The sequence below is a fragment of the Gnatocerus cornutus genome, chromosome 3 (assembly GCF_029298725.1).
Source record: "Gnatocerus cornutus isolate USDA-ARS CGAHR chromosome 3, icGnaCorn1.1, whole genome shotgun sequence".
NCBI lineage: Eukaryota > Metazoa > Arthropoda > Insecta > Coleoptera > Tenebrionidae > Gnatocerus > Gnatocerus cornutus.
This window is the reverse complement of record NC_142235.1, coordinates 19,231,934-19,243,791: the sequence shown is the minus strand read 5'-3', so window position 1 is coordinate 19,243,791 and position 11,858 is coordinate 19,231,934. Positions and strand designations below refer to the sequence as shown.

General features: G+C 36.2%; 2 protein-coding genes across 4 annotated transcripts; both read left to right on the top strand.

Moving 5' to 3' along the window:
• The first annotated feature begins 250 nt into the window (after window positions 1–250).
• LOC148177825 (UPF0669 protein C6orf120-like) lies at window positions 251–1,339 on the top strand. Its single transcript, XM_088032490.1, has 4 exons — window positions 251–557; window positions 606–736; window positions 840–956; window positions 1,004–1,339. Exons 1-4 carry the CDS (start codon window positions 531–533, stop codon window positions 1,269–1,271), a joined length of 543 nt encoding a protein of 180 aa, XP_087888616.1. The 5' UTR covers window positions 251–530; the 3' UTR covers window positions 1,272–1,339.
• Window positions 1,340–2,415: 1,076 nt separating this feature from the next.
• Window positions 2,416–10,648, top strand: LOC148177824 (kelch-like protein 17). 3 transcript variants are annotated; one of them, XM_088032899.1, is made up of 6 exons: window positions 2,416–2,518; window positions 2,570–2,774; window positions 4,552–4,648; window positions 4,699–5,159; window positions 8,363–9,234; window positions 9,974–10,648. In XM_088032899.1, the coding sequence occupies exons 2-6, from the start codon at window positions 2,577–2,579 to the stop codon at window positions 10,182–10,184; spliced, it is 1,839 nt and encodes a 612-aa protein (XP_087889025.1). In that variant the 5' UTR covers window positions 2,416–2,518; window positions 2,570–2,576; the 3' UTR covers window positions 10,185–10,648. The 3 variants fall into 3 exon arrangements, with proteins under 3 accessions (XP_087889025.1, XP_087889024.1, XP_087889026.1); XM_088032898.1 differs by having other exon boundaries at window positions 2,565–2,774; XM_088032900.1 differs by lacking the exons at window positions 2,416–2,518; window positions 4,552–4,648 and having other exon boundaries at window positions 2,686–2,774.
• The last annotated feature ends 1,210 nt before the right edge of the window (window positions 10,649–11,858 follow it).

The following is an 11,858-nucleotide window of genomic DNA, read 5'->3' as shown; positions in this document are numbered from 1 at the left end:
CCCTCTCGATGATAACAGTAGTTATTGCTAATTCTTTGATTCAAGTAGGCGGTGAAAATCACGCGCCATTTTGTTGGCCGCCATTATTCATCCCTCCGTCCGAAAAAATCAAAAAAAAAAATTAAAAAGTACATATTTATGAAGACAACGAATCCAATATCCAGAATCGTCTATTGCATGACCAATCTATTGACCCAACAATGACAAATTTGCCAATAATAATTTAGCATGGACGCCAACGTTTAATGACAGACCACCAACTTCATCTCTCAACAGATGGCGCCACACGTCCGAGTCTTAAATTATCATATCAAGTATTATTCTTTTGATTATTTATTTATAAACACACGTAAGCCCACCTTTGTGACTATCATGTTGTATTTACCCAAAAAACAATGATTGCGTGATACGGCCCTGTACCATTAAATCCAACAAAAAATCGGCTCTCAGGTAATTTTTTTTTACGAATTTGGCAAAATTGGCCTTAATGCTCCGAAGAATTGTTTGAAAAAGAAGTACGAGTGGTGATAATGTTGCTTCAGTTGTCTCTCCTCCTGGTAATAATAAAAAATTAGCAGTTGACAAGTCCTAACCTCAAATTTCAGACATGGATGACATTGACTTTTGCTGCTGCCAAGGTGTCTCTGTTCAAGTTGGAGGGCGAAGTCGCCGGACAGGAGTTTGTTTATTACAAAATTATGCATCCTGGGAATTTATTGCTAATATTAGAGAGCGTGTAAGGTTTTTTTAGTATATTACGTTCTGAGGGCGAAAAATGTGACATTACCGCCGAGTGTGAATTGGGTGACCGACACAAGTAAACTATTTTATTTTTTCAGTGAAGGTGATGCAGATATTTACGTGTCTGAGAAGAGTCCTTCCCCTAGTTATCACCCTGATAATTACGATTTTCATTCTGCGACGTGCGGGACAGATTCAGTGACTATTCCTAAAAAGTAAGTTTCGTTGCTTGAAAGTTTCATACTGAGTTTTGTGGTTTTAGTCTGAAGAGACCCATGGCAGTGGGAATTTATGGATACTCTGCTTATAATAAATTTACTTTGGATGTTTATCAAATGCCTGATTCTGACAACGGGTTTTATATATACGATGAGGAAGATCTCTACAAGGAACCGGTTGATGGTGCCGATAACACAATATCAGAGAAAAAAGAAGTTAGGAAAACTACCAATAAAGTTAAGAAGAAACTGAAGAATATACCTAATGGATTGTGGCCAATTTTGGAACTGTTTGAGATGCTTTTCTTATGAGTTTAATTTAATGGGATTTCTAGTACAATAATATGGCTGTGTGGAAATAAATATTAAGTTGTGCCATCTATTATTGGTGTTATTTGTAGAGATTACAAAATTATTGAATAGCTGAAAGGTTTGAAACCCCAAAATCGATAAACAACAGGTCTACCAACTTAAATAATTTTAAAAAGTTTACCGGAAACTGTCATTTTACATTTAATTTCTGTCATGCACTGTTTAGCCGCTTTGTTTTCATTGTGAATATTACTATGTGTTATATCGACCAAATTATATTTTAAAAATTAAGACCAAAGATTTCGGAGCTAAACGTTCACTATACACAACTCTAAATCCTACTAATTCGGTTATTTATTCACGGATGTGAAAAAATCAAGCACTTTTGGATTCCGGGTGAAATTCTGCGTAAAATGAGTACCAATAATTTAAATTTTATGTGGAAATAAGCGAGATATCGACCGAATTAGATGTGGAAAATTAAGAAATTAAGTTCACAATTATTTAAAGTCATTCACGTCAACGAATTTTAAGTTCAATTTTTAGATTTTCAGGCTTCAAACCACAACTTGAACAGTTTGTTTTCAAAACTAACTTTGTTCAATGATTGAGGTTAACTACAAATGTCAGTTGAATAATCTAAACCCACATTTGTTACGAGCGACAAATTTATTTGACATTTCAAGCCACCCTTGATGCTAGAAACTTTTATAAACACCATGTAGAAACATTTATAAACACCTTGTATCAAAAGATGAAATACGCAGCTTAAATTACGTCAAAACAAATAGCCAATTTGTACCTAAATTAGAAATGTCGTGGAGAATTATTTCTGGTGGATGCGCCGGGCAAATAATTAAACCCTCAAACTGAAAGATATTTCTTAGGTGTCCATCTTGTCGTGCAGTCATTATATTAATATGATTGTCCGGAAGTAAATGACCTTTCGCTATTAAAATGTAATTTAACTCAAAATCAATACCGTAACACTGACATTTCCACGCTGTTATGCAACAAATAATACACGCGCGCTCTAACGTTGGCACCCCTTTTCAGGGGCAACGACCAAGCACGTCGATTAATCTCAGTATCGGAAGAGGAACCACCAGTTCTCCCATTTCATCCTCCTCGCACCCACTCCCAAATTCACTCCATCCCACTTTCCGCGCATATAAAAGGGAAGGCGCCATGTATTTTATTGACTGACTTTTAAATAATGTTGTGGTGAACACAGAGCTACACAGGGGGTGAGTTTTCATAGACTTTATGAATAAAAGTGCCAATATCTTGTAGTCTAGAGTTGAAATGAGTTGCGACAACGAAGAATTATCATCCCCTACGATAACATCGGCGGTGAATGTGGTGTTCGAAGCATCCACACAAACCCCCACGAATGAAGACTGCGAATCGCCACTTTTCACCCCTAAAGGGTACTGTTTGAAGACGGCGGAGCATAGCAGCAATGCGCTTAGTAATATACAAAAAATGAAACAACAAGGACAGGTCGGTTGGAGTAGTTTGCATTTTTTATTAGTTGGAGGTTTTGACCTTGTGGGCGGAATTCGCCCAATCAATTTGGGTTGAATAGCCTGTAGAATTATTAAAAGGGATCAACCGTTATGACGGTTATTTGTATTCCGTTCCAATCGTTAATTTTTTACAATGTGTTTATAAATGTTTCTAGCATCAAGGGTGGCTCTGGCATTCCTTTGTGTTTGTATTATGCCGCTTTGTTTTCATAGTGAACTAACTGTCTTGAAAATTTTTAATTTCAATTGAAAACTCTAAACCCACATTTATAATAAGCGGCAAATTTTTGAAACATTTATAACCACCTTGCATAATCGTTATAACGGAGATCAACTGTATCATAGCAATAACAGCGTGAGTTATAGCGCAAATAACGCACGCTGTCATCACCACCTACATAAATAGTAACACAGAGTGATTTTTTCTAATATTAATCAAAGGATTGCGTTTTAATTCTTTTTAGGCTCTTCTTTCTCGCGAAATTTTACTTTCCGCACTTTAAACGCTTGTAATTCGGTTATTTATTGACAGATGTGAGAAATTCAAGCAGTTTTGGATTCTACGAGAAATTCCGCCCCAAATGAGTATCAATAATTTAAATTTGCTCTGGAACTAAGCGAGATATCGACCGAACTAGATTTGCAAAATTAAGACTAAAAGTTTCACCTCTTTCCAACTTTAAATGCTTCTAATTCGGATATTAATTGACGTATGTGAAAAAGTCAAGTAGTTTTGGATTCTGCTTGAAATTCTGCGTCAAATGAGTATCAACAATTTAAATTTGCTTTGGAAATAAGCGAAATGTCGACCGAATTAGATTTAGAAAATTAAGACCAAAGGTTTCACTTCAATTTAAACGCTACTAACTCAGTTACTTATTGCCGAATGTGAAAAATTCGAGCAGTTTTCGATTTTTTATAAAATTCTGCGCCAAATGAGTATAACAATTTAAATTTGTTCTGGAAATAAGCGAGATATTGACCGAATTAGATTTGGAAAAAGGTTTCACTTCCCACAAATTTAAACGCTTCTAACTTCCTTATTTATTGACGGATGTGAAAAATTCGAGCAGTTTTGGGTTCCACATGAAATCCTGCGTCAAATGAGTACCAATAATTTAAATTTGGATTGGAAGTAAACGAGATATTGACCGAGTTAGATTTGGAAAATTAAGACCAAAGCTTTCATTTCTTGTAACTTTGAACGCTTCTAACTCAGTTATATTTATTGACGAATGTGGAAAATTCGAGCAGTTTTGAATTCCACGTAAAATTCTGCGTCAAATAAGTATTAAAAATTTAAATTTGGTCTGGAAGTAAACGAGATATGCACCGAATTAAATTTGAAAAATTAAGACCAAAGGTTTCACTTTTTGCAAATTTGAACGCTTCTGTTTCCGTTATTTATTGAATGATGTGAAAAATTCAAGCAGTTTTGATTTCTATGTAAAATTCTGCGTAAAATGGGTACCAAAAATTTAAATTTTCTCCACAAATAGGCAAAATATCGACCGAATTAAATTTGAAAAATTAAAACCAAAGATTTCGGAACTAAAAGTTCACTATCCACAACTTTAAATGCTACTATTGGATTGTACGTTAAATTTTTGAGACATTTATAACAACCTTGTATAATCATAGCAATAACAGCGTGAGTTATGGCGCAAATAACGCACGTTGCCCTCACCCCCATTGTTAGTTTTCACCCCATTTTAGTGTTAATTAAGTTTCATTGCATGTTTCTCTTGTAGCTCTGTGACATTACGTTAAAAATAGGCCTAGAAAGGTTTAGAGCTCATAAAGTGGTGTTAGCTTCAGTTAGCCCTTACTTTTTCGCCATGTTTAATGGTAGGTACCCACCTCCACCCCACGAACCCCTCTAACTACCCTTCCTCCAGGTGACATGAAGGAGCACAGTGAAAACGAAATTACCATCCACGAGCTGGACCCTACCGCCATCGATCTCTTAATCGAATACGCTTACACAGGTCAAATCATCATAACTCCAGACAACGTCCAAGTTCTTCTTCCGGCAAGCAGCATTTTACAGATACAAGAAGTACGAGAAGCTTGTTGCAAATTCCTCCTGCGACAACTCCATCCGACGAACTGTCTTGGAATTAGGAGCTTCGCCGACACGCATTGCTGCAAGGAGTTGCATTTGAAGTCGCACGTTTACGCGCTGCAGAACTTCCAACAGGTGATTGGCACGGAGGAGTTTCTCCTTTTGCCTTTTGAAGAAGTTAAAGACCTCATTTCGAATAGTCAGTTGAATATTTCTTCGGAAGAGGACGTTTTTACGGCGGTTCTCAATTGGGTGAAGCATGATTTAGCCGAGCGAAGCCAATACATCTCGCGGGTGAGTGGAAATTAATTTTATTAGTAAAGGAAAATAGGTCACTCGCGAAGATAAGAAAATAAATTTAAACGCCGTTGAGATAGGTTTAATTAGGACGTGGGCGCCATGGGTTCAAGCTCAAGTTGCGCTAATTTAAATTATACAGAGGGATCAATTTAATTGTTTGTCTTGTTGGCTGGCATCTTGCGAACGTGTGTCGGAACTTGAGGCAAAGCCAACTACATAAATACTTTACCATAGTAATTTTTTTTAATAATAATCAAAGGTGGCTTAGCTCTTTAACCCTTTTATGCAGTCACTGATTCGGTGCGAAATTTCACTTCCTGGAAGTTTAAACACTTCTAATTCGGTTATTTATTGACGGATGTGAATAATTCAAGTAGTTTTGGATTCTGCGTGAAATTCTGCGTCAATTGAGTTTCAACAATTTAAATTTGCTTTAGAAATAAGCGAAATATCGACCCGAATTAGATTTAGAAAATTAAGACGAAGTTTCACTTCCCGCAAATTTAAACGCTACTAATTCAGTTATTCATTGACGTATGTGAAAAATTCAAGCAGTTTTAGATTCTACGTAAAATTCTGCGTCAAGTGAGTCCAAACAATTTAAATTTGTTCTGGAAATAATCGAAATATCGACCGAATTAGATTTGGAAAATTAAGACTAAAGGTTTCATTTCTTGCAAATTTAAACGCTTCTTATTCGGTTATTTATTGCCAAATGTAAAAAATTCGAGCAGTTTTGGATTCTACGTGAAATTCTGCCTAAAATGAGTATCAATAATTTAAATTTGCTCCGCAAAGAAGCGAGATATCGATCGAATTAGATTTGAAAAATTAAGACCAAAAATTTCGGAACTAAAAGTTCACTATCTACAACTTTAAAGGCTACTAATTCGGTCATTTATTGACGGATGTGAATAATTGAAGCAATTTTAGATTTAACGTGAAATTCTACGTCAAATGAGTACCAATAATTTAAATTTGCTCTGGGAATAAGCGAGATATCGACCGAATTAGATTTGGAAAATTAAGACTAAAGGGTTTCGTTTCTTGCAACTTCAAATGCTTCTGATTCACTTATTTATAGACGGATGTGAAAAATTTGAGCAGTTTTAGATTTAACTTGAAATTCTGCGTCAAATGAGTACCAATAGTTTAATTTTGGTTTGGAAGTAAACGAAATATCGACTGAATTAGATTTGAAAAATGAAGACCAAAGATTTTGAAACTAAAAGTTTAGTTTCCACAACTTTAAAAGCTACGAATTCAGTTATTTATTGACGGATGTGAAAAATTTAAGCAGTTTTGGATTCTACATAAAATTCTGCGTCAAATGAGTAGAAACAATTTAAATTTGCTCTGAAAATAACCAAAATATCGACCGAATTAGATTTGGAAAATTAAGACTAAAGGGTTTCATTTCTTGCAACTTTAAACGCTTCTAATTCGGTTATTTATTGCCGGATGTAAAAAATTCGAGCAGTTTTAGATTCTACGTGAAATTTATGCGTCAAATGAGTACCAATAATATAATTTTGGTTTGGAAGTAAACGAAATATCGACTGAATTAGATTTGAAAAATTAAGAACAAAGATTTTGGAACTAAAAGTTTAGTTTCCACAACTTTAAAAGCGACGAATTCAGTTATTTATTGACGGATGTGAAAAATTTAAGCAGTTTTGGATTCTACGTAAAATTCTGCGTCAAATGAGTAGAAACAATTTAAATTTGCTCTGAAAATAACCAAAATATCGACCGAATTAGATTTGGAAAATTAAGACTAAAGGGTTTCATTTCTTGCAACTTTAAACGCTTCTAATTCGGTTATTTATTGCCGGATGTAAAAAATTCGAGCAGTTTTAGATTCTACGTGAAATTTATGCGTCAAATGAGTACCAATAATATAATTTTGGTTTGGAAGTAAACGAAATATCGACTGAATTAGATTTGAAAAATTAAGAACAAAGATTTTGGAACTAAAAGTTTAGTTTCCACAACTTTAAAAGCGACGAATTCAGTTATTTATTGACGGATGTGAAAAATTTAAGCAGTTTTGGATTCTACGTAAAATTCTGCGTCAAATGAGTACAAACAATTTAAATTTGCTCTGAAAATAACCAAAATATCGACCGAATTAGATTTGGACAATTAAGACTAAATGGTTTCATTTCTTGCAACTTTAAACGCTTCTAATTCAGTTATTTATTGACGGATGTGAAAAATTTGAGCAGTTTTAGATTCTACGTGAAATTTATGCGTCAAATGAGTACCAATAATTTAATTTTGGTTTGGAAGTAAACGAAATATCGACTGAATTAGATTTGAAAAATCAAGACCAAAGATTTTGAAACTAACAGTTTAGTTTCCACAACTTTAAAAGCTACTAATTCAGTTATTTATTGACAGATATGAAAAATTCAAAAAGTTTTAGATTCTGCGTGAAATTCTACGTCAAATGAGTACCAACAATTTAAATTTGTTCTGGAAATAACCGAGATATCGATCAAATGACCGAATTAAAATTGAAAAATTAAGACCAAAGATTACGGATCTAAAAGTTCACTATCCACAACTTTAAATGCTACTAATTCGGTCATTTATTGACGGATGTGAATAATTTAGCAGTTTTAGATTTAACGTGAAATTCTGCGTCGAATGAGTACCAACAATTTAAATTTGCTCTTGAAATAAGCGAGAAATCGACCGAATTAGATTTGGAAAAAGATTTCACTTCTCGCAAATTTAAACGCTTCTAATTTCGTTATTTATTGCTGGATGTGAAAAATTCAAGCACTTTTGGATTCAACGTTAAATGAGTACCAATAATTACAATTTTGTCTGGAAATAAGCGAGATATCCGATCGAAAGTTGGACAATAATAAGTGTGTCGATTTAAATTCAGCAGAGGTTCAATAACCAGTAAAAAAGAGACGTTTGTTTCCGTTCAATTTATTGTTCTGTGGTAATAAAACTCGGATCTCCTCTTAAAGTCTTGATTTAAGAGATAACTTTCCAAACGCCCACAAAGCTGGAACAACACATTTAGTTGTAGAAGTAGGTTAATAGTCGTAATTTTATTCCATTTTTGATTGAGCAGAAAATAAACGAGCAATTTCGTTATCGAGTTGGCTGGGACTTTGTGAACGTGTCGTACTTTGACAGCCAACTCGATTGCATACAAGATTTTTTTTTCTTTTCAGTTGATGGTCCACGTGCGCCTCCCCCTCGTCAACCGCGAGTTCCTAATGACAAGAGTCGACAACGAACGTCTGATTCGCGACAACAGCGAATGCCGCGAACTTCTCCTAGAAGCCATGCGTTACCACTTGGCTCCCGAACGCCGGTGTGCCTTATCAACGACTCGAACAATCGAACGCAAACCGAAAGGAGCAGATCCTTACTTATTCGCCGTCGGCGGAGGCTCCCTCTTCGCCATCCACGCCGAGTGCGAAGTCTACAACCCCAAAACCGACAACTGGACGGTGATCGCCCCAATGCTCTGGCGCCGCTCCCGCTCGGGGGTGACTGGTCTTCGGCGGCTGCTTTACGTCGTCGGCGGGTACGACGGAAATTCCGACCTGGCGACGGCGGAGTGCTACAACCCTCTGATTAACACCTGGACGCCCATCACCCCCATGGGAACCAAACGGTCTTGTTTGGGGATTTGTTCCTTCGACGGCCTGATTTATGTCTGCGGTGGGTACGATGGCGCTTCCTGCTTGAGTTCGATGGAACGCTACGACCCTCTCACCGGAATCTGGTGCAGTTGCCCTGCGATGAACACAAGAAGACGCTACTGTCGGATCGCAGTCGTCGAAAACTGCATTTACGCTTTGGGGGGCTTCGATTCCACGAACTATCAAGCGTCTGTGGAGAGATTTGATCCGCGGGAAGGTACATGGGCGCCGATACCTTCCATGTCTTCGCGAAGAAGCAGTTGCGGGGTGGTGGCGTACGATGGGCATTTGTACTGCATTGGGGGGAACGACGGGACCATGTGCATGTCCAGCGGAGAGAAGTTTAATGTGACGAGGAACGCCTGGGAGCCCATCGCCGCCATGCACAACAGAAGGTACAATTAGGGTCCAAAATAAACATGAACCTTGGAATAATTCACATTAGGCTGATTTTTTGTGTGGACCTTCATTTTATTGTTCGTAACAAATTGTTAAAAGTCCCCATTGAAAAAGTTACGTTGTGGTAAATGTCAAAGAAAACAAATACTTGCAAATATCTAGAGTGCAGCTCATTGCTATCAGTCCACTCTCTAGTGTAAATTTTCGAAAATTTTTGAGTGTAAATCAGGCTTTCAATTCGTTAGGGAGAAAATTAGGGAAAAATTGAATGTAGCGATTTTTGAGGTTAAAACGTTGTCAAAGTTGAGTGTATTAATCAATAACTAATTAAAAATTTGTTGCAAAACAATGATTTTAATAGAGATTTAACAAATTTTGGCAATGTTGTAAAAAACGATTAACTTCTACGCATGCTACAGTTGCGTCAAGGTCAAACACATTTGCTGCCAATTGTTACCGATTAAAATCACTAAGAGCTGCTGCCAACTTAACTTTTTATTGAGTGAACCGATAGTAATGAGCTCTGATATATTTCAAAATTTTAGAGTAAGAAAGAGAGTATTTAATAGTTATTTATTTCGAAGATCCATGGGTAGTTTTGACATTTTATTGGGAACAATAAAATGAACGTCCACACAAAAAATCAGCTTTTGAAAATTTTGTGTCTATTTTGCCTGGAAGTATTTGCCACACGTTCGCAGAGTGCCAGCAGACTGAAATTTGAATTTCTTTCAGATCCACCCATGAGATCGTGGCCATGGACGGCTTCATCTACGCCTTGGGCGGCAACGACGGCTCCTCTAGTTTAAACTCCGTGGAGAAATACGACCCGAAACAGAACAAATGGTCTGTTGTCGCTTCCATGTCAATTCGTCGCAGTTCCGTCGGAGGAGCGGTCCTCGACTGCATAAATATTGAATACGTTCTAAAACAAACTATGAGTTGAATCAACTCCTGTTTTTGAGTACAAATTGTTTATTGTAAAACGTGCAATTATACGACAAATTTTGACGTTCTGTGATACAAAAAAGAACCAAAAATTATTTAAAAATATGATTCTAAGTCAAATTTATATACCTATTTATAATGGCGGCTGCCGCTCATATGTTGAGTTTATGTTTTAGGAGGTAACGTTGTTCACTTGTTTGATATTTCCATCGTGTAATCCGTGGAATTTCGTAACGTGGGAAATAATCAGAGACATGACTTTTCCATAGCTGACTCCGGTTACAAATTTTCCGGATCGCAGGATTTTCCATTTCGTAGTTTATTGTGCACAGATTTATTAGAGTGATTTTGTTACTACCTCTGATACGCAAGCAACGGCGCGTAGAGAGCTTGGCCTAGATTATTTAAACACTGCCATTGTTGTGTAGCTTTGATGTGAGAAATTAAACAAATTCAACTAAACTTTGTTTTATTCTATTATTGTCACTAAAACTAAAACGATTCTAATTCGATGGTTTATTGAAGGATGTGAAAAATTCAAGCAGTTTTGCTTCATAAATAAGCGAGATAGCGATCAAGTTAGAAAGGACTTCTACATACATTGAAAAAATAAAAATTTTCAATTCGAACTATCTAAGAACGATTTCTAAGGTAAAAAATTGCGAGCAAAACGATTTCGAAAAGGGTTGTTTGATATTTGCCATAATTCCGGAGATATCGAGCAAAATCGTTTTCGAACTTCCAAAATTTTGGCCCTCTGGCGACAACCCGAAATTTCAAACGTCTCTAATTCAGTTATTTGTTGACGTACGAGAAAAATAAGGATATTTTTGGATTCAGCGCAAAATTCTGCGTTAAATGAGCCCATATAGCTCGAATTTCGTTACCAAATAACCGAGATATCGACCGAAGTACATTTTCAGAGAGTGATTTTTGGATCATTTTCAAGACGCTGTTTCGGGGCGAAAACTGCGTTTAATATTATTGAATTATATATCAATCGAAAGAGAAGCTCGAGATCTATCAACTGTCCAAATCTCAGACCGATCGGGCAAATAGTTTACGAAGGGCGATTAAGAAACGAAAAATTGAAAATTTTTCATCGATTGAGTCGCAAAATTTTTTTGCCCAAAAAATCGACTATCAAAATTTCGACTTTTGAGAGCGAATTATAAAGTAAAACGAGTCGAAAAAAACGATGGTAAAAACCGTTTCTCAAAATCTTTCGTAGTTTCGGAGATATTCAACTTTGAAAATTTTCAAACTCAAAACCCAATATCCGAAATTTTAATCGCTCATAACTCCGTTATTTCTGGATCGATCTTAACGAATCTTGCATTTTTGGATTCTGTGTGAAATTCTGCGTAAAATGAGCACCAACACTTTGGGATTGCTTTACAAATAAGCGAGATCGCGACCTAGTCTGAATTAGAGACTGAAAGGCAGCTAATATCCATACTGAAAAAAATTAAATTTCGAATTTGACCTATCGAAGATCGATTTCTGAGGTAAAAAATTGCAAGAAAAACGATTCCGAAAAGGGTTGTTTGATATTTGCCATAATTCCGGAGATATCGAGCAAAATCGTTTTCGAACTTCCAAAATTTTGGCCCTCTGGCGACCACCCGAAATTTCAAACGTCTCTAATTCAGTTATTTGTTGACGTACGAGA